Consider the following 24186-nt stretch of genomic DNA (forward strand, 5'->3'; position numbering starts at 1 on the left):
TCTTTATTTCCTTTTTGGAAAGGAACAAAGTTGTAAAATCTGATTCGCCATTTCCAGGGAGAAAACTTAAGCTTGTGAATAACAGTGAGTATACTTCTGTATTCCACTACACTTCAGGTCCTATTTCTGAGAAGAAAACTAAAGTGGTTTGGATTAAATTTTATTTTTTTTTTTTCAAACATTCCAGCTATAGCAAGCTACAGAATGCACATGCTCAACTAACAGCAGCTCAGCGGACAAGGAGCTGCAGTTTATCATGATGCAGGATTTTTTTTTCATATTCATGTGCTCAAAGTGGGAATTAAGTCACTGACACAGTCCAAGCTGTGATACTATTCAAGTTGAACACATGATGAAATACTAACATAATTTTAATTAGATGAGCTGAATATTTGAATTTTGTAGTAGAATTGTTTTATTTTTTTTACCCTTTTGCATTATGAGCAAAAATTACTTATTTTAAAATCCACATTTCAAATAATAGTGTAACCTATTAATGCAACATACTCCTATTTGGAAAACTGTCTCAAGTTTTTCTGTATTTAACAATGCATTTCGCAGTCCTTCTCCAGTGCATATGTAAATAGAGATATATGACAAATGAAAATACTTCAAATACTGAAAATACTTCAAAATAGCCAACGCTGTTCAGAAGCTTGCTTATTATTTTGAATATATTTATATAATTTTCTCCCTCATTCTTAGAGTTCATCAGCTATATCATCATCCAGAGGTCTAAACTGAAATACATAACTAATATGTGTGTCTATATCTGTATAGACATGTATCTATACACACACACGTGCATATACATGAGTTAATTCATATCTGATACCCTTTTAAAGACAACAACAAGAAGGAAGCAAAAAGTCCTCTGACTGGGATCTTCATAAATAAAACTGAACAACTCTGGAAAAAAGCCCATCTGATAGACTTCCAGAACTGCAGGTGCAGCCAAACGACAAGACAAAAGAAAATCTAAACATTTGCCCATGATTTATCTTTCCAGACAACTGAATCCATGTTCAATCGATAAGCCATGGATTTATAAGTGCAGCTCTTCATATTACATTAAAAAGTAAAGAGATTCCATAGGTATGAAAATATGCATTTCCAACAGAAAAGGAAAATATGAATGCTTTATATAGAGAACTAATGTGGACTACTGTGTACAACTGACCCTACATTTCGTAAAGAGTTGGATTCAGATGTTTGGCTTAAGGAATGGAGAAACTGACTGTTTAGTCCAGCAAAAGCAAAGGCTAAGAGCAAATACAATTCCTGACAACAAATGCATTGGAGAAAGAAGAGCTATTTATAATGAGGAACAATGCTGGCACAATGATAAATGTGCACAAACTGGATATGAATAAATTTAGGCTGAAAATTAAAGCAGCCCCTACCTATCAGGAAAAAGATGTTCTGAAACTGTGTTCTAATAGCAACAGTGGATGCACACACACAAAAAAGAAAGCAACCCAAATTTTAAGGGTTTGAGTTGGTCTCTTTATTAAAAAAAAAAAAAAAAAGAGAGAGAGGAAAAAAAGGACATAAAAATTATTAGCAAGGGACTGGAACCACTCAAGGACAGAAAAATCTGAGGGTCTGCAAACAGTCCTTCAGTTAATTACTACTCAAATTAGGTGGGAGTAAACAGCCATACTGAATTTTCTTTATCCAGTTTATTCTTGTCTATGGCCCTGTACCTAAATACAAGAGGAAAAAAAAGATAAAGAGAAGGGAGAGTAAATGAGATGCTTAGTTTCTCGGTTAGTCTTACAAGCTACACATTGTCCAGTGCTCTATAGGCTGCTGAATAGAGACTAACTTCCATTGACTGCTGCATAGAAAAAAACAACATTCTTTTCAAAATCATAATGAAAGGAAACGTCTTAAAAGTACTAAAGCATCTTTCACGTACACTCTTCTAGTTTTTCAAAACATTAGGAAATACAAGTCTTAGAATCATATGCAGAATTCCAGATTTGTCTCGACTCATCTGTTCTTTCACCGAAGAAGACCTCATTTCTCCTTCTGAACTCCTACCATTAAGGTAGAGTTCCTGCTCAGCTAATTTGATCACTATCATCTTTAGATCTTTCCTCTTCTAAAATGGTATTATTCAACAGTTTATTCTACATCTGCTGTGGCTATGCTCCTATTCATATTATTCTGCATTTAGCTGCAGAATTATACAAAGTTTGCTCAATTAGTTGAGCATCCCTAGCTACTCAGATTGTTCTGTCTGAACACACAGTCGTCTTGACAGTGTCACTGTAAGTTTTATCAGCACTTATTTGATGATTACCCTGACATCTAGATGAGAACACTCGAACACTGATGATTGTGACAAAACTTTGCCAGGCAGAATTTAATATTTAGAGACAACAGACTATCAAAGATGCTAGAACACAGTTTTGCACAAACCAATTCTAACTTCCTGCTAAAAGCATTACAGTGTAAATAAATTTAAGCAAAATGATCTAGCTGTGGTGTACAAAGAAACATAATAATTGCAGCACATACTTCCTTCACCATCATCTGTAACTCCCAACACCAATCTCAACAGACACTGAGCATGTTTCCGTTCTTTTAGCAGCACCTCAGCATAGCCCGGGAGACGAAGAAATAAACCAAAGGCAGCCAAAGAATGCGCAGGGATGGGAGACATAGTCTGAACTGTTGACTTGATCGGTGGAGGTTCCGCAGCAATTGTTTCTGGTGCTTCATACACCAACTCCCCTGATTGTTCAATAGTAACCCATTCAAACTGATCACTGTCCTTCTGCTTTTCCTGCGTGGTGGATGTAACCACTGGAGTGCTCACCTAAGCCAACAACAATAAAAAAGATTTGGTAGTCATTCAGCTAATCACCTAGGCACAAATTTTTGTAAAGTTAGGACCTAAAGGATATACAATCTTACTATAGAAGCATTAAATCAACACATGAAATATACTACTGTTTACAGATACAAGAACCTGCTGAGAAAGTCCCACCTACACAAGCAAGCAACTGAATGTTGCCAACCTAAAATCCTCAGTTAAAATGTGTTGCTTAAAATCTAGAGGCATAGGAGACATAAATTACACTGAAATAAACAATACAAAGATTAGTTTACATATCAAACTGTTAAATAAGAAATGGCACTTTCATTTTTATCATTAAACAGTGTGAACTTAAGTGGTTAATTTTTAATTACATATTGCAAAGAGGAGAACAACTAATCATGGTATCCTTAAAAACTAAGAAGAAATTTGGGTATCTTGGCAGTCTTGTAGCAACTCGTCCTCCTTTCGGACTTTCACTTGACTTGGCCAGTTTTATTACTATAATGCTCTAACACAACAGTCTGTGGTTCTGTCTTATGAACTAACACCGCACAGAGGACTATGCAGCTAGGCATTATGATGGGAATCAGAGTTTAAGGGGGTAACAGTTGAACAATTCCCCAGGAAACAGTCATATGCTTGGTTAAAATGAAGGTATGACACTCAGGTCCCTCTCACAATTAAACATCAGAGAAGTTTCAGGCTTTTATGCTATTCAGATGAACTGATGCAATCATATTGAAAATTTCAGTATTTATCACCAGACTGATCCAAACTGGAAAAGATTAATCTGAAAAGCCCTTGCAGAATTTATTCAGAATACCAAAATCCTAATTAAAAGTCAAGGCCATGTTTAGTTCCATTTATTAAATAAGCTACACATTAAGAGAATCAGAATTATCAGTGACTTAGAGAAATATAAAAGAAAATTAAAGAGTTAAGAGTCTGCAGAATTCATCAGTCTTCACTCTGAATATTCTATTTGGTATTATTGTACTTAATTTGTTTTTATGAATCACAGCATTCTTATTCAGTATTTGAATCCAAACTTACGTCTCAAGCTAAAAAATTGTGAAAAGAAAGTAACTACCCATGACTATAGAAAAAGAAGGAAAAAACGGATGAAAATTTTCATGGTCATAAGTCATCCTTCATCTGTTGCAGAATTCCATGAATCAGTCTTCTTCAATACAGAGTACATTATCTCTCTTGGATTTCAAAATACAGTAATTGCTTATGTGAACACATTTCCTTAACTTTTAATTTTTTGAAGAGGCTTGACACTAGATCTCTAAAACAACTTTACAGAACTATTTACAAAGGATTCATACTAATTACCCGATCTCACTACAGGGTTCCTATTACTGCCACAGTTTTGCAGTCAGGGTACTGAACAGCATCCTTACTTCATGATTAACTTAATTTCAAAGGGAACAAATATTCACAAGTCTTTCCCATCATGAGTATCAGTCAAAAATTTCAAAAATATAGCCAAATAAAATCTGAATAATTCACAGGTTATTTTTTCCCTTTTTAATAAATATTGTGTACCCAGAACAGCAGCCAAAGGACTAATTCCACACTAATGCCACTACTGACACTTTTGAAAAGCCTATCAGCACCTCCAGAGAAATTATATACATAATTATAACTATACAAATAAATAACATCTATATTATTTACTATACATTTTTATTCTAGATATATTTTTATTATTATGAATATAATTAAGATAATATTATTTATTTTTCATAACAATAAATCTAAAGTAAAATTATATAATCTACTTTGAGAACTGAATTTCACTTAAGCATAAAAAAAACCTCTGAGGGTACATTTACATGAGCAATTAAATGTTAAGCAAGTATGACTATTTAGATCAGCAACTTCATGTTACTGCACCCTCCAAGATATTTTATGAACTAACAAAAGTGAGGTAAGCAGCAATTCATACATTTGTTCCACAAGGACATGGCTATTCAAACAGTGTATAACAGACAATCATTTAGGTTGGAAAAGAAGGTTAAGATCATCGAGTCCAACCATTAACCTATCACTGCCCCAAATCCACCACTAAACCATGTCCCTAAGCATCACATGTCTACGCATCTTTTAAATACCTCCAAGGATGGTGACTCCACCACCGCTTCCCTGGGCAGCCTGTTCCAGTGCCTGATAACCCTTTCAGTGAATAATTTTTTCCTAATATCCAACCTAAATCTCCCCTGGTGCAACTTGTGGCCATTTTCCTCTTGTCCTATGGCTTGTTACTTGGGAGAAGAGACTGACACTTAACCTTGTTAAACCTCATACATCTATAGGGAAGCAGTGCGCATAACTGGACTAGGCTGTGGAGTTTACGCACTCGCCTGTTTTAAAGCAGCTTCCTCACATGAGTGAGATGCCAAACTGAACCATAGAGAAATACAAGGAAAATATTGTCCTTAAACAAACAAACCAACCACTCTTAGCATGTTTTTCTTGACTGATTTTCTCACTCACTTGCTGAATTACATCAGGATAAAGCATTGGGAGTCTCTCTGCAATAAGGGCCAGTCCACCCATTCCTGCAAAAACTTGCAGCGGAGACGGAATGGGACAGGTTTCAAGAAGCGATTCATCTAGCACTGCATCCATACACTCATCCCCAGGACTGATTGCTTCATCTTCAGGGCAAGGTCCCAGTAAATCTGCATGTTCTACAAAAACACAGAAGTAAAAGAAATTAATACATCATCATCACCAATACTGTGTTTATTTCTTCATCCTCACTTAAAAGTGCACTTCAAAATTAGCAGTTCCTTGTTACGCAAAACCTGAGTCCAGAACTTGAAATGAATGCATATAAAAGTATCAAAAGAAAATAAAAGTATTTGTAGTCTCTTTTGCCAGTGATGGCAGATCCATGTCATAACTGGGAATTATTTATACAGGATTACGTGTTAATTATTAGAATTTTATGTTTTATTAGAATTTGATCTATACCTTCAAAATTTTGTTAACTTTGGAAGTATGACATTTTTAAACACTGTCTTTCATCTAGAAGGTAAGAGTAGGTTTGTTACTCTCTGTAAAGTGTAAAGAGTTTATAACTGAAGAAATTAAAGATAACCTTACTTAAATTAGTCTTGTGTTTTCCCCAAAAATGCTGAACAAGAATTTTTTTGTTTCTCCTTTCCTATCATTTAACTCACCATCCATAAAGTCTATTACCTGCCATTCACCACACCTATCATTCTCAAATCTCTTCCCTGTGAGGTGTTAAAACACCCCTCTGCCAAAGCAGTGAAATTTTAATTCCACTCCCCATAAAAGATTAAGATCTCTATTTTAAACTTTCTTCTAGCCTCCATCCCCCTAGTTTATGACTAAGCACTGTAATATCTTGTACAACAGACAAAAAAATGATAATTTTATACAATGATGCACACAAGTTGTAGATGTAGAACCCCATCACAATTAATTTTGCCAAAATTAACCCTCTGTTCATTATCACAGGGAAACTTCACAGTGGATATTGAATTCATTTCATCTAAATAATCTGTATTGCAAATTATGTTGTTAAATACTACAATGCAGTGATCCTCAAAGCTTTCACAGTATGCCCACATCAAAAGGGAGCACAGATCAAGTGGTCTCAGTATCTCTTCGCAGTGAGCAGTGTGACATCCAGCTGAAAATCCATGATTATACTTAAAATGTTTGTGTGCACACATGCTATCATGTATTATATACTTGTAAAAACAGGGAAGTACATTAAAGTATAATGCATGCAGCTGTAAGTGTTCCCAAAGAAGGAAAACAAGAAAATAGACTCACACAGATACTCACAATGCCAGAAAGACCACTAAGGCCAAAAGCTTCGCCGCAAAAACACTTGAAAAATATCAGTGAGTAATGGTATAGGTAGATCTTTTATTATGAGTGCAAATATAATGCTACTCTTTTCATATCTTAAAGATTGTTGCAAGGTGTTACACTTAAGTATGCCTTTCCAGTACTCGCTTTAGATAATTTTCTTACAACCCAATCTAAACCATTTCACCTCTGCGTGTTTTCAGTGAAGTCATGCCCTTCAGCTGTGGCAAACAAAGACACTGAAGCACAGAGAAAAAAATATAAAGAAATGACACTTTTCCTCAAGTATAGAGGTAGTAATGCAGTACTAGAGACACCATGTGAAGCTATAAAATCTACCTAGCACAGATGGTGTAAAAAAAAAAAAAAGTCTATGTTAAGTAGCAAGTTTAGAAATGCTGATATGTATGAATTATTTCTATGGATATTAAAAACTAGTCATGAAAAAGCAGTAGCACTAACCTTCGTAACTGATGAGTGGAGATTGTGAGACATCTGAACGTAACTAATATTTTTCTGTATATCACCAAAGATCAATGGATTTGTAAGTCAATTTTTCAAAAGTATTAGTCTCAAGCTTAAAAAAACCCCTAGTAACTTAATAAAAGTTTAAAGACCTTCATGTTTTCACATGTAACTCTACTACTAAACTGAACTTCCTCTAATGATTTGTGAGTTTTATTTAAATAGAAAAATATTATTGTAAGAATTTAAATAAACAGCAAAACAAAACAAAAATATTATTTGAAAGAGAAAGGCCTCTGAATAGTGAGAGAGATCCTATATCCATCCATTAACTACATGGAGTCATGAAATACTTAGCTCAGACCAAACAGTAAGAAAACAGGTTGTTGGGTTTTGTTTTTTTTTTTTCTCTCAACTCTTCTTTCTGTTTCTTATCTTTCCTACAAAGAGATTGATCTATTAAGTGAACAGTTTTTAAAAGAAGCCCCTATCTTAAAATAGCCAAATTATTAACTTTGTATGCCATGCTGTGTCAGCAGGCCAGTGATCAGCAGATCACCTTAGCTTAATTTCAAGGTCCCATTTCTCTAAGTCCTTCCCTAAAGGAAGGATACCAAAATATTTCAAAACAGATTCCTAGGATACAGCACTGTGGATAGTGCTGTATATATCCCACCTCCTCTTCCCCAGCACTATGAGTAAGTATATAGCAAGCAATTAGAAAAAAAATATTAGCAAGAAAAAGACCATATTAGAAAATGTTAAAAATAACGGTTTTAGAAGCTACGGTTACAAGACCTGCTTAGATGGGCTTGAGGAAAATTCCCATTTTCAAAGGAGCATTTAAGTACCCATGTTGCCACAATGAAAAAATTTACAGGCTTCTATAACTTCAAACAGCTCCTGCATTACTTAATCTGCCCTGGTTATCAGCACAAACACTTACTACACAGAACTGGTATACATGTCAAGAAAAATATTACACAGTATTTATACAATCATGTAACCATATCATATACAACACTACAATGAAGACAGAAAAGTGAAACCAGAACAACCACATTGAAGCTTCTTACAGATATAATCTAAAGACAGGAAATGAATTTGTTCTTTATCATGAAGTTTAGCACTTGTCTCATAGAGAATGGCTCAGGAATATCATCCAAGAAAATACAGAAAACTGCTGTTTCTTACCAAGAAAATAAAAACTATTTTTGTCCAAAATAAATGCATTTTAAAAAAGAAGATACAAAAAAGTAAGAACACTCACCTTTTTCTGTGTGAAGACGTTTAAAAGAATCTGTTTTCGATAAGCTTGGATCCGAGATGACTTTGGAACCAAGCTTAACTGTCAAATCTATTGATCGGTATCCTTGAGGGAGTTTACAGTCATACAGCAGAGTCAGAAGCTGGGCAAGGGTCATTTCAGCTGGTAATGGTTGGCCTAAACAACAACGGCATCGAGTCAGAGTGGAAAATTATGATTGGGTTATTTTAACACACTTTTCCATGTGCTATTTCATTACTTGTACTACAGATACCAAGCAGACTAAATAGTATCTGGCTTCAAACCAAGGTGTTAATTTTACCATTTGTTCTCTGGAGAAAAGGGGCCCCATCAGTTTGGAACCAACCATCAAAGAACCAAGCCAAGATTCCCTAAGACGGCTCTGTGCTGAGAGCCCAAGCACTTGGCACATTTAACAAATGGCTATGGCTGAAATTTGATGTGCATTTTAAGCGGGTACTGCCTGTCCCCTACTATTAAACCCTACCCCTGTGGTGGCATAAAGGCGTGTGACCATAAGGTAAAATGGCTGAAGTGGAAAACAAAGAAACCCACAATTCTTTTTCAGTTGTATTAGTCCCAAGAAAAGCTCACTACTCTTGTCTCAGGACGCAACTCGGCAAGAAAAAATGAATGGTACTGCCAGGAATACTTTTCTCAGCAGCAACATAGACTTGAAATGCACACACAATACAACCCAAACTGATTATTCAAATCAAGATTTTGGCCACTCTGTTGTTTATGAAGAATAAGCTCTTCTCTGAAATTACAAGTCAGAACAATTTTTTCTGATAAGAAAAATGCACACGAAGTTAAACGTTTTAGAGTTGGATTATGTAATACGCTTAGCATGCCCATTTCATCCTGACTGTACTTAGACAAGTAACACAAGTTCCAGGAAGGTCTTTAGTAGCAACCTGTTTCTTCAGTGGAAGATCGTGTCTTAAGAAATGAAAATTAAAAATGTCTTGCTGTTGTGCAAGTAAGTTTTGTTGCCCCTTTTTCATCACTGATTCTGCCTTCCATGCCTGTTTTTGTAACAACTGGTTGTTGTGCAAGATGTCTGATCGACCAGATCACAAATATAGAATCGTCTACATTACCATTAGGAGACAGTCAACTTTTACCAGCTAGATACTGAAAACAGGCACTGAGTTTTGATGTCCTCTACAGAAGAGCAGCATTAACTGTATCAACTGCAGATACTTTAATCCAAGTATATGATCCCTTTAATAACTGCCAGAGGACAGCCTCAAATCCAATAATTCTACAGTTCCCAAATTCAGTTTTTTATTGGGTGAAAATGACTTTGATCTGAAGTTTACCACTTAATTCCATTAGCTGGTTCCTTGTTTTTATACTTTAAGAATCTCTTTGGCATAATATTAAAGTGTTTCACCCATGTTCCTGTCCTCCTTTATCCCTGATCTAAGGTTAAGTCCAGGCACAACAATCTTTCTCTATAGGAAGGAGAACTCTCTCTATGCCCCAACTACAACATTGCCACCAGCTTTGTCCAGATAGCTGATAAAATGTGACTACATATCTGCTATACGTAAAACATGACAAACTGCTTAAGTCATGCTGGTTTTGAAAACACAAGTATTATGGAATTCAAGAATATTCCTGAAATGGCAAATCAACCTTCTAGGGAGCAATGCAAGTTGGCTGCCCACTCAAAATATGAAATAACAGGGCACAAATACCAATTCAGTTCTGCCTTGCAGGTGGAAGAAAATGTGAGTCACCTTACAAACAAGTGAAATTGGAAACGCTTTTGAGATTTTGCTTAGGAGCAAGGAAATTAAATTAGAGGAAAATCAGCATGATCGTACTTTTGTCAAGCCACTATGATGCTATAATGCTCCACTTCCAGCTGAAAGCTGTTATCAAACCAGAAGGGCTCTACACTTCAAGATGCTCAACAGAAAAATGAAGATGTGCATTAGCATTACATCTACTTTCTAATGACATATCAGCCACTGAAAAAGACTGTAATTTTGAAATTTAAAACAAGTTATTGAAGTTACCTGGTAGAAGTTTATGGTATAGATGAAAGACTGGAACACTAATGGTCTTGCTGGAAGATTCTCCTCCTGAGGAAGAGGTACCTACTTTATCTGCCATCACTCTTCCTCGTCTTGATGGTGGACGTGGAGGGGTGGATGAAACAGCTCTTTTTGACTGAGATTTCAAACCTAGTACAGAAGTAAAAAAGTGAAAAGTCATTTTAGTATTTAATGAACTTCAGTTAGCCAAGATGCAATGTACTCAAAACCTACAATGATAGCAGAAGAGTCGAATTTTTTTCAGTACTGGCTAATTAAATATCAGAAGAACATTCATGTATAAAATCTATTTGGATATAACACCAGTATTTTTACAATTACAGGGCTGCACATCCTTCTGAGCCCCAAACATAAACCTAACTGTACTAGATCATATCAACCATAATAAAAGCAAAAGCTATTCTGATTCCTCTCTTAGTTAAAGAGCCTGTCTAGCAGTGGGCCTTACAGTGAAACTTTTTCAGGTCATTTTTGCAATGAAAGCAAGAAAGGCAAAAATTTCTGAACTGACAGACATTTCAGCACAGACTATAGATAACAACCACTCATCTAGCCTACAAAGGTGACTTCAGCTGCAGTGCTGACAGTACCACATGTGATGAAAGGTATCTTTAAACGTGCTTTTAAATGTTTTGATCTAGGTGACTTTAAAGAAGCACTACATGAAAAGGCAGAACAGATACATAAAAGCTTACTGAGCTTATACAGCAATACTAACATATTTTGAGACAGCTTAAGTTGACTTAAGGTACTATTAGGTAGATATTATACTACAATAATGTACCCTTCTACACAGGTGACAGACCAGGTAAAAAAGACAGTAGGTCAAGACAAAAGAACAAAAGATACATATAACTACTTCCTTATCGTTAACCAAGAGCAGCTCCAAAACTAACAACATCCACACCTGAAATGCTATAATACACTCTTAGATTTAGCTGATCAGTAGGAGCAGCTATAATACATAAAACATTCTCCAACAACATTATTCAGTATAGTAAAGTAGCTTGTCTCAGGAAGATCAGGCTCCAAACACCATCGCTACTCTCTATTAATTTTACCAATAGGGATCAAGTTAAACACTGGCTGAAGGAGGCTCTGAGGACACTAAAAAACTACCCAGAATATATGAAAAGATAAAGACAGAAGAAGAAAAGATTTCAAAAACAGGAAGCAAAACCAAATGCAAATGAAAAAAGTTTAAACATAAACTGTTTTACTTAACTGGAGAAAATACAAGCAAAAAGAAGTAAAAACTTAAGTCTGCTTCTTTCTAAATAGGGAATGGGCTGTATCAGGCAGTATGATCAGAGATGCAACTGATATGAGACAGGGCTGACGTTGCTATGCCCTCTCTTCAAGCTTGGCATATTATTTTTTTTTCTTCATAGATTCTTTATTCAAGTTTTAACCCTTCACTTAGGCCTATTAATATTTTAGTAATATTTGGTAATATTTAATATTACCAAAACATGATTACGCTGTTTAAGTGGCACCTCCTGCAAATATCTTTCCAGATAAAAATGCTGTAATTAACATCAGCTGTGGTACTTTAAACATACACCAAGATCCATGAATCTGCTGCCCTATTCAACACTTGAGTTTAGAGTTATATCTACATCTAAAAGCCCGAAATAAAAAGCTTAAGAAATATTAGTGCCAGAAGTCAAAGGAAATCAGCATCTCTTCTTCATGCTTCATGAAGTGTAAATGAAATTGAGGTACCTCAATGAAGGCAGAAAGCGAGACAGGAAAAGAGTAGTTTGAAGTTCATTAATACCTCTCTCACACACAGAGAACTTCAAACTGAAAAACTAATGATCTCTACAGCTATGAACTGAACTGTAATCTTCTTGTATCACTGCAAAATTACTATGTGCAATCTACAACCTCCATAGTAGTTTCTGAGGAAAAGGGTTTATGTGAATGATTTCAGAAGGATCTTCACATCAATTTTTAGAAGGGGAATGCTTTGGAAGAAAATCCTGTATTTGTTGTTTCCAAGTGGAATAACGTAGTTTTAGGCTTACATCTCAGTCTGACAGTATGCAAAGTATATGGATCCTTTTATTTCCAAAGCGTATTGCAGGAGCAGAGGTGATTAAATTCTGGTGCACCAGCCACTGCAAAAAGGTAGAGGTAGTAATTCCCATATCACAGTAATAGTACACAAATACTAATATATTACCATGTAATCCAAGCTCCAGATGTGTCTCTACAAAATCCTGTAAAATGCACTAGAAAGAGCATTTGCAACATATCACTGACACACACATTTAGGTACAAATTTGTCAAAGTATACAATCCGCTAGAGGCAGCAGCTCTACCAGGAACCAATCTTTGCTCCCCAACAGCCAGTGAGATTAACTGGGCACTACAATTTTTCTAACCACCATTAGTAATAAAAAGAATTGTTGGTAGATATTTCCCCCCCACACACATACTTTTAACGTCAGAAACATCCGTTTTTCACAAGGTAGAAGAAGAAGACATACCAGAAGCAACAACAACACTGTAATTGTCCTGAAATCCATTTTCTGCTTTAACTTTTTCTTTCTCTTCATAGTTCTTTTTTTCTTTATCTTCCTTCTGTTCATTAATTAGCTTAGCTGTGATACTGGGAGTATCTATACAGGGGGAAAAAAAGAAAGGCACTTCAAGATACCAAGTTAATTATATTAAAGTTTCTAGGCTGTTAACAAGGTTTTTCTCAACTGTTTTAGTGGTTTAGATTTCCATCCCAGGCAGCAATAGTCTTGTAAATATAAATGAATTAAGGCATTACGATAATTCTGGTCCACTCTTCCCCCCAAAATCTGTCTCTGGCAATTTAAAATTGTAACAGTTTAAAGCCATTACATAATGAGTCAAAGTGTACTCATGCTAAAACACCACTGCAATCAACCAAAAACTCCCATCCAAACCTGAAAATTCGCAAACTAAAACAAAACACCAAAAAAACCCAACAAAACAACACCAAAAAACCCTAAAAAATTTTTTTAAAAAATATTTAAGGACACCTGCAGACCTAAATATATTTTTGTATTTAGGTCTGGGTATCTAGTGTTATATACTGACCCAATTTCAGAACTGGCAAATATGACTGTTCCTTTGAAACTGGAAGATGCCTGAAGTACATTACACATCCAAAACTTGTGCTGTTTGCTTAAGTGAACATTAGATTACTGCAGTTCAGCTGTTTTGGTTCAATCATTAGTGTAAATCAGAAGTATCAGCAAGTAACTCTTAAATTATTGATGACTGGTGACAACGGATTATTTCACACCTTGTAACACATAACACTGGCACTAAAATGGCTAAATAATTCTCTAATTGCTTCTGAGTAGTAACTTGTTTCCACACAGCCACAGCAGCCTTAAGCTATAATCACAGACTAGAAGCACCATCCAGCTACTTTTAATTGCCTGTCACGAGTGGGTGAGGTGCTGAAAGAGATATTGTTTGACTGCTTGGAAATACATTATGATTTGTGCCTGAAGACACTGGTTATGTCTGTGTTAGACAGCAGTACAGACCAAAAGAAGATACTGAGTAGGAAACTGCACACATGCACACACACACTATATATATACACACATATACACTGAATTTATATATGTATATATATATATATATATATATATGAAACTCAGTGTTGGCATTTAAAAAAATTCTCATTAGTGTTGTTATTATTATTACTACTACTACTATTATTATTAAAATTCAGAGTTGCTTTAGTTTGGTCTCATGGACTGAATGCCTATTTATTGCTGGAGAATTTAAAGGTCATTACTAAAATTATTAAGTAAGCTTAAGCAATGGTATTTTACTACTGTCCTGGTTTTGCTAGGATAGAGTTAATCATCTTTTTAGTAGCTAGAATAACTGTGTTTTAGGTTCAGTATAGGATTTGTTATGAGAAGAATATTGATAAAGTACTAATGTTACTAGTTGCTGCTGGAGCTGAAGGCCACATTTGGATACTTCCCATGTGCATTACCCAGACCTGTTGTTCAATTTTTCTGACCAGCCAAGACCAGTAACTTAAGACTAAAGTGAATGAAATACAAAACAACTGGTACTCACCCTAGACAATCCTATCTGCAGTGATACGGCACATTTTCTTTTTATGTGTGATAGTTTCACTGGACTAGCCCTTGGCCAGCAGCCAACACAGCTGTTCACCCACTTCCCCCCCACCCCCAGGGGATAGGGGAGAGGATTGGGAGCAAGGGTAAAGAGACTCGTAGGTTAAGATAAGAACAGTTTAATAATAGAAAGAAAACTTAAAATAATACTAATATTAAAATACTAGTGATAATGATAACAGTAACAAAATATGCAAATGAGTGACACCCGGTGCTACTGCTCACCCCCCTGCCCCGCTGACCAAGCCCGGCCTGTTCCCAGAATCTCTTCCTTGGTGACCTGAGGCATCACGGGCCCACGGGGCCCAGATAACGATCCCAGAGGAGCGACAATCCTGAACCAAAACCGCAATCCCAGAAGGGCAAGAGCCCGAGCAAAAGCCAGACAGAGCTAAAAGAGGAAGAGACCCTCACTAATATACTGGACGTGACATGATATGATATGGAATATCCCACTGGCATATCTAACTGTCAATTTAGTTTATTAATTTAAATATTCCTCTCTCCCCTTAAATCTTGTGCTTGTAGACTAACACAACACAAAGTCCTTCACTTCCAGACAAAAATGTAAACATTGGTATGTTATCAGTGCCTCTCTCACAGCAAATCCCAGGCTGAAAAGCAAAATGCAGCACAATTCTAGCTACTGAAAAAGAAAACCAGCTCTGTTTTAGCTAAAAACCAGGATACTAAGGTGAAAGGATGTGAGCAGTAGATTTAGCAATGATTTTAGACACCCCCTCCACCTCTTTTTTAAAGGCTGTGAGAAAAAGCATGAAATGAACACAGTTATTGTAATTTATTTTTGCAGAAAGCACAACACAGTCAATTTGAGACATTAACAGCAGGACTGACTCTGACACAAGGTCCTCACGACTTATTGTTGCAGTGGTGGCACTCTTTTATTCCTTTCCCCCCTCAGTCATAGAATCATAGAATTCATCCCTTCTCTCCCCCTCTCACCCCAAACACTCGGTTTGTTCCTCATATATGCAAGTCTTCTTTACTATGTCATAACCATGGACTTCATGGAATGATATAGAAGTATTGCAAAGCTTTTAATACAGAGAAATCAGATTAGATGAAGAATGGAAACATATGAGAACCTGAACTCTTCCAAAATTTATTCTTCCAATTTAAAATGAGAGTTAAGCTGAGGAATAACAATTCTCTAGCAAAAACCAAAGTTATGGTGCCCTACAAAATCAGCATTTGATCCATTTCAATTACAGACATTACTGTATCTCACATCATCACATTCCCCTCCCCAGTCCCTATTAGCACTGGCTATCACGTTGACCACAATACACCACTAAGGCAGCAATTCAGTACAGTTTATGTCGCTGCTCAACAACTGATTCCTACCTCATAAGCAGTGACTATCCCATCCATTACAGTAATTCTGACCATGAATTCCACGAGAATTTAAAGACCTTAGTCACATTCCACACATGATTATCACGACACTAACTGAATACAGTAAGTGAATTACAGGATACTATCAAAAATAGTAGACTATTCCTTGGTAAATAAGCTTCAAGCATTTTTTTAGGATTCACAATTTTTTAATTAAAATCCCAAAGCGCATCTTGTTCTGTCTAGTATTCTGCCATATACATACCATTATAGTATTTCTATCACCTTGCTCGCTAATATATTTATCGCCCTAATGAATTTGTTAATAATTTATATGTAAAGATTTTCAGTAGATATAAAAAAGAAGCAGTTCCTCTGAACTCCACAAAGATGTACTTCGGAAATTAAAAGCTGTTCTACACTGAGTTCCAAAAAATTACATATACAAATATGTCTACATATCAGAACGTACATACGTACTCAGATGAGTGTGCAGCTAAGTGCTCACACTTCAGTGCACATCTGCAATATGGCAAAATCATAATTGCTGTGATGATCTTTTGACTTTTCTTTGCTATTACCAAGAACCACATCTTAAGACTAAAGAGGAAGTGCTTTTAAAAAAAAAATATATATAAAAATTAGACGTGCTTAAAACTGATTTTTTATGTAACAGGACCTAACAAATTTTGTTCTATTTCTTACCTGAGAAGAACCTACTTGCATCTCGCCTGGTTTTACCTAGAGAGCTCTGGCAGGGACATGATGCCTTTAGTATGAATTTTACTCTTTAACTACATTTAAAAAAAAGGTTCAAGGTGGGATTAATTTTAAGATTAAGACATCTACCAGTCAGATGTCAAAATTCATATTATGGTCTGTGGATGCCTGTTCAACAGAGTTCCCTACAGAGGAGTTCATCTCTCCACGTATATTCAAGTAGTGGAACTAAAAGTACTGACATTTTAAAAACAAATAAATTAATGCCTTAACATTTTCCTCTCATTTTATAGTATTTTAAAATTAATCTCTAAAAGTAAATTACGGTTTTTAACCTCTATTTAGTAAGCAAACTCATATGTTTATATAATAGGCAAATGTATATCCAGAGAAATCAGACTGACCCTTCATTAATGTCCTTTTCATAGCAACATGATTTCATCTCAATCTTGAGATAAACATTTAAGTTCCAGGATATTTGAACTGATATAATTTGGGAATATTTAAGTGACTGGATGAAAGAGAAAGCATTCTAAAGACTGACATTTGCATTATCATTCGCATGGTCTTACAAATATCCCATGAGAGATTTGAGAACACATTCATACTAAAAATCAAACAAAAAACCCCAAAACAACCAACTAACCAAAAAACCCCCAGAGTGACACAAAAATCCCCCCTTCCCCACTTCAGTTTTATAAAAGGAAAACCAGTATTTGACCAGTAAAAGTGCATTTTACATGCAACATGTAAGGCATATGCAAAAGCCTACAACTTAAACCACTGTTTCATATTCAGCAATTACCAATGAACATTGCAAATATGTAAGTTAGACATACTTGGTTTATGAGGGTTTTTTTTTTTTTTTTTGGGACTTTTAAAAAAAAAAATGTATCTTAAAAAAATAAAACATGAACTATTGCAAACTTGCCTGATACACGATCAAGAACCTCTGCTAGAGTTGTTGAGACAGGCAAGTGAAGAGTACGAAATTTGTGTCCAGCTCCATACATTGGATGTTGAATTACATGACTAGTAGCGTTAATTCTACCTTTGTACAGCTGAAAGGAAAAAAAAGTCAACATTTAACACGACTTTAATATTTAGAAATAACTTAAAACACTAAGTTCTTATAAACTCACCTCAGCAAAATAAAGCAAAATCTTTTGTGTGCTAAAAAAGAAAACTGACATATCCTCCAACTTTGGAGGTATACAGTAAAAATGCATCAAATTAGGACAAGTTTAATTTTTTTAACTCAAAATGCCATTATTTTACACAGCTGTATATGAGAGAAAAAAATGAGTGTCTGACTTGCGGTTATTAATGAAATGAAAATTTAATTTTGAAATTAAATTAGGAAAATCACAATGCAGAGTAGAGAAAGATGTCATTTCTCTATTGCTCTAACTTGAGGATGAAGTTTTTTCTAAACTTAATATCTACTTGCTGTTATGAAGGATAACTAAGTCACTACTAGTTAAAACATTTCAAATATTCTATCATAACATATTTTATCCTGAGCTCTGTTTGCATTTTCTATCTTTGTTTTCTTGCAGTAATTTTTTACACACTTTTCTGCAATGAAACTGCCACTTATCCCCTTCCTCCTATCATCAGGAGAACCATTTACTAATACTCGCATACATGACCTATTTATTGTTGTGCAATATTATTAAAAAAAATTAATACTTTATGACAGTCAGAATTTAGCTTCTAAAATACAGTTTTGCTAAGAACTTAAGAGACAAAAATCAGGATCCAATCTTTGAAAGGTTATGTAATTGGATGTACATCTACACTATTTTTAAGGTTTCTCTTTGGACTTTAGAGGAGGAATCATCATCTCAGTAAGAACAAACAGATTGTTTCTTGCTGTTTTAAATAGAAGAAACTGAATTATCTGACAATGTATTTTCCAGATATTTTTTTCTGCTTTTACATATCTAGTAACAGTCTGTGTAAATCTGTTGTGTGTAAACAAATCATTAGAAAATTGACCTTACCTTCACAATACCAATGGCCATGTTAGCAATTAATCTCAGCCAGGTTAAAACAAAACATTTAAATGTTTGTGTAAAACTGTGTTTGTTCCTTCTTTTCTATTTTATACTATCTGATCCAGTTTCCCTGTCATATATCTCACATACTACTTCTGAGATGTAGTAAGAACAACAGAAACCAAAGCAGAAAGTAATTTTCCCTTGTACTGCAGCACCAGATTTTTTAAAAACTTCTGTATTTCCTATATGTCTTTATTCACAGCCTTCAACTGAGAGAATAGCACTTCAGTCACTAATTATAATTCTGTGTTCTGGTGAAGCATGTGGAAGTATAAAAGTATACATCTGCTTTATAAATTAATTCAAATATTCATCACTCAAGAATTTATTTGTGGTGTTTTGGCTAATTCTGAAGGATCTCTGCCAATTTTGAAGCATCAAAACTATGACTGCTCGTTAATGAAACCGATAGTGATGAACTGCTAGAAGGACTAGAACTTGTATCTATATTTGCTGCTAATGTGTAAGGATACTATTGAAGTCTTCCATAAGATAAATTTCAGTTGTCAATTCTTTCAGAAGCAGTATATTTTCAACAAGATTACTTTGTCTTGCAATAGTGCCTTAAATTTTCTTTTAAAATGCTGAGTCACAATTCACCAACACATTCCTTTACAAAATTCCACGATGTGTACAGTAGGTAGAGCTGCTGTCTGACTTTTCAAAGCTGAATATGCCCAGATTTTTATTTTTATGGCTAAATTTATTCCATATTCACCATACAGATATAAAAAAATCTTACTGGACATGGGGACTGAAGAAACAAAGTCACTTTCTCATCCTCTAGCATCAGCTGCAAAAAAAGCCTCCTAATAAATCCTGAAATATTTCCAGAGGTTGGGAGGTTCCCACGCTGAGGAGAGGACTGGAATAATTCACAGAGAACCTGGGAATGCAAAATGACATCAGATTTAAAATATTTCTATATTTAGGTCTCTAAAATATAACTCTATACAACCATAATAGGCAGTACCCAAGATCCACCTTCCAGTTATCATTCAGACCAGATCAGAAATGAGCACCACTGAAGAAAACACCAGCAGCAAATAAGATTTTTTTATTAAAAAAAGCTCAAAACACTGACTACAGTAAAGTAACTGTAGACATACAGACTAATTTCAAATTCAAAAAGTAAAAATTTCGCACTGCATAATACAGTATTACCACCAGCCATTAACAGAGAACCATAATGAATTTTTTACTGAAGTCTACCTGTTCCCAGGTTACTGGGAACATTCTTTATTCTGAAAAATCTTTTTTAATTATACTTTTAGTCAACTAGGTCTGCAAATTTAACAAATGTGAGGAGAACAGCTAAATCTGCACTAGAATGCCAAGTGCAAAGCCATATTCTGCAATAGCCTCTATTTCTCTGGTCACAGACTGCACAGGGTATATGGCTGTGCAAGCATATTTACTAGGAAATCTCCTTACACTACTAATATAAAAGATGTGTACGAAGCTTGATTTTAAATTCCATTTCAGAAGAGTTTAGGCTTATCCAATTATAGTATTGTGGTCTAATGTTTATTCCTCTGAAATAAGAGGAATATAAATCTATACATAGGACTGGGTGGCCACGACAAAACATTTTTGTATTTTTCGAAGTCAGACCAACAAGCTAACAACTTTAATATAAACCTTTTCCAGTCAATGACAGTTTGGGGAAAAAAAAAGTTATTTTAAAGAAAGCTAAAAAAAGTAAAAAGTCTTGCAAGTTAGCTGTAGTTATTAAAAAAGAAATTAAAACTTTATTTTTTTTTCTCTCTCACCTGTGCCATAAGTCTCTGGTTATTAGGATGGCAAGAGATGCACTGTAAGAAGAAAGCAACTGTTGCATTTTCAATTGCTGTCCGCTGCTGAGTGGTCAACCCTGTTGTTACAGTTGAAGAAAGCAAGCTAGACCTTGCATTAGTCTGTTGTGCCGTCACGTTGTGTCCTCCAGAAGTAGCACCAGAATGGCACAACAGAAATAAAAGTGCTGTCCACAATGGATTGACTTCAGAGCCACCCAACCAATCCTTCATCATGTGGCTGTTGCCAACTTCTGTCAAAAACCTGAGTACAGGAGCAACCAGGTCTGCTGTGATAGGCATTTTATTAAAGTGCTGTGGAACATGATGCCTCCTGAGCCTGTCCTGGGTCATATCCATTGATTGTGCAGTGCAGTCAGAGCTAGAAGTATGGTTAAAGCAAAAATTAGCAAGACTTCTTACAAGCAGCGAAGGCAAACCTGAGTCCAATAATTGCTTGATAGCTTCAGGGGACTGAGATGAGGCAGCAAGAGTAGCCAGGTGAGACTCTGTTAGTGCAAGAGGGGCTTGTGCATTTTTAGAGTCATCTGTTAAGGATGAACTGAGGTCTTGCTTTTTGCTGTCATCAGTCATGGACAGTCTGTGTTGACACTGCATTGGAGGAGGAGTGATACCCATCCATCCCATGAGTAAGGAAAAATAATTTGGGTGGATGTGGCACATTGAGCAAAGCAAACTATCAACAGCTTTCTTCAAAACCATGTTGCAGGGAAGAGACATGGACCAGTTAAACAGTGACCTGTAGAAGACAGAAAATCATGTCAACACATAGTTTGCCATTCATACTCCCTTTTCTTCATTGGTTCATAAAACACCTTTGCACATTTCTGATTAACTATTGTAGAAGCTGTTGTAAAACACACCGTGCTGAGCCTGAAAGCCTCTTTTGGATCACAGTATCAGCAGGACATTCATTACCCAAACGCCACTCTTCAACTGCATGTTTAAATGTCTTTCATCATACTGTATTTAAAATAGATATAAGTTGACTTTCCTGGCATGCTGCACATGAAAGACAGGACTTCAGTCTTTTGACAGTTATCACATAATTTATGCATTTTTGAACCAACCGCAACCTCTTCATGTTTTCAGCTCTTCAAGCTGCAGCTACTAGGATCACACACACACACGTGCACTCACACTCACTTAAATAAAGATCTCTTAATCCTTTTTAAGAACTGAAAGTATTTTAACGTGTTTCATTTTTTTTTTTTAAATTTGCTTTTTTAGAGATCTACCTAAAGATGTTGCAAAAAAAAAAAAAAAAAAAAAAGAAAAAGAAAAAGAAAAAAAAAAGTAGCAACAATCTTGTTGGTTGAATGATGTCATCCCTCGCTAGCCTTGCTGAACCTGAACTGGACACAATCTGACAGTGGAATTATTCCTCAGAGTTATGAAAATCCTACCTCCCTTTGAACTCATTTCCATCCAAATAATATCAACTTGAATGCTAATCCAATGCACATGAATACAAAAGCTAATTTAGCTCCTATTATTCAGCTTAAATTTCAGAAATGATAATTATGAAATAGTGAAATATTAATTTCTTCATACAGACTTGTTCAGAGTAGGTGAAGTATTTTAAAACCTCCTCTCCGGTTTTCTGAACTGCACCCACAGTACCTTGACACCATACAAAAGTTACATTATCTCAACCTCTCTATAAAGAGCTGAGCGCACACTTTGTGCCACTTCACTGTTACGTTTTTAAGTTTGGATGTATCATCATATATCATATTCGTGAGCGCACACTTTGTGCCACTTCAGTGTTACGTTTTTAAGTAAGTTTGGATGTATCATCATATATCATATTCCCATTTGAAGACAAGGATTGTTTTTTCCCTCTTCTGGATGAAACTGCTATTCTATGTTTAGTCTAAGCAACTCAGACTGTAGAGCAGAACATGGGTCTAACCAAAAGTTAGCTTTATTAGTCCAGTAAATGGCTGATAAAAAACCCTCTCCAAGATAAAACATATACGTTATCTCAGTGACCAAATGACCCATAATTTTGGGAATATAGTCACAGTTATAATAAAGGTAAACTTAAACTCTTCTCCAACTATATAGTCACATAATCCTCCTGACAAAATTTTCTGGGTAAGTTCATGCTCTGTGAAAAATAAGATTTTTTTTTTCCAACTAGATATTAAAAAATAACTAAGGAATAAATTAGTATCTACTGGCCAGAGCAGAAAAAATTGAAATGGAAAATAGGGATGATGGGACAAATACATCCAAGAGAAAAGTGAAACATCACATGAAGGAGAAATTAAGAGTTATAGCTAGAATCATTATTTCAAAAGTTAAAATATCAAAGAGGATGAAGAATACACATATGAAGTCATTTTTGTTAGAAGAATTATTTACTCATATAAGTCTGATAACAATTCTTCTGTATTTATTAAAAATGTATTTTATAATTTGCCCCAGATGTGGCAGATATGAATTATAGTTTTGTTTGGCACAAGGTAGAGGAACAGGGCTATATTGCAACATGCATATTCAACCTACGTACAATAGTTTTATCAATATTCCTTCATTTCATCCTGTGATGAAAACACCATAGTCTTCTCCAAAAGACAAGCAATCAGATGTGAAACCCATTTTTATATTAGTATAGTATAAATCTAAACAGGCTAACCATTTTAACTCTTTTTTATTAGAGTTATTTCTATAATACACACGAAACAAAGCTATGTGGCTTCTCTTTTTTGCTTTGTTTAAACAGAAGAGATGGTTAAGCAACATGAATCAGGAATGATAGCTCACATATTTTCAATCTGGAGTCACCAAAAGGATACATTTAGTGTTTACAGTGAACTACTTAGAATCCAGCAACATCTGGGGGTCTTTCTGGGACAAAAACAATTTTGGGGCACTAAAAAGTTTGGTACAGCAGTACCTGTAGTGATAGGCCAAGAGGTAATGATTTTAAACTAAAAGAGGGTACATTTAGACTAGATATAAGAAAGAAATTTTTTACAATGAGGGTGGTAAAACACTGGCACAGGTTGCCCAGAGAGGTGGTAGGAGCCCGATCCGTAGAAACATTCAAGGTGAGGCTGGATGGAGCTCTGAACAACCTGATCTAGTTGAAGATGTCCCTGATCACTGCAGGGGGGTTGGACTAGATGAGCTTTAAAGGTCCGTTCTAACCCAAACCATTCTATGATTCTAATATCCAGCAAATTCATAGTTCAAGATTCACTCAAGATTTTCTGCTTTATTTCTTTCAAATCAGACTGGCTGGAACAAGAGCAGTGACTCCAAAAAACCAATCCCCCTCTCCCCTAGCTTTTAGCTATCAGTTATAGACATTGGATACCATAAGTAATGAAATAATGCTTATATAACATGATACGAATGAAGATCGTTATTTATAGGTGCTGTGAAAATTACTGCAAACACTCAATTTCAACAAGAACAGCCCAAAGCTGTCCATTAAAAAAACAAACAAACCACAAACAAAAACATGCAACAGTTTACCTTTCACACATGTGTAAGTACATACATGGATTTACTGTTCTGTTTCAGATTTTTGTTTTTAAACACAATTATACCTGGAATATGTG

The 24186-nt window shown here is 35.3% G+C and overlaps 1 protein-coding gene across 1 annotated transcript in view; it reads right to left on the reverse strand.

Annotated features, from left to right (window-relative positions):
• The window catches only part of BIRC6 (baculoviral IAP repeat containing 6), a 180083-nt gene that overhangs the window by 60242 nt on the left and 95655 nt on the right, over positions 1 to 24186 (reverse strand). The window contains exons 55-62 of the mRNA XM_029086930.1: positions 20570 to 21350; positions 19540 to 19683; positions 17666 to 17795; positions 13006 to 13137; positions 10472 to 10639; positions 8424 to 8597; positions 5333 to 5529; positions 2527 to 2827 (exon numbers count right to left, since the gene is read on the reverse strand). Coding sequence (XP_028942763.1) covers positions 2527 to 2827; positions 5333 to 5529; positions 8424 to 8597; positions 10472 to 10639; positions 13006 to 13137; positions 17666 to 17795; positions 19540 to 19683; positions 20570 to 21350 — 2027 coding nt within the window. The remainder of the gene's footprint in view (positions 1 to 2526; positions 2828 to 5332; positions 5530 to 8423; positions 8598 to 10471; positions 10640 to 13005; positions 13138 to 17665; positions 17796 to 19539; positions 19684 to 20569; positions 21351 to 24186) is intronic.

This window comes from Antrostomus carolinensis, unplaced genomic scaffold, assembly GCF_000700745.2.
Source record: "Antrostomus carolinensis isolate BGI_N321 unplaced genomic scaffold, ASM70074v2 scaffold2889, whole genome shotgun sequence".
Lineage (NCBI taxonomy): Eukaryota > Metazoa > Chordata > Aves > Caprimulgiformes > Caprimulgidae > Antrostomus > Antrostomus carolinensis.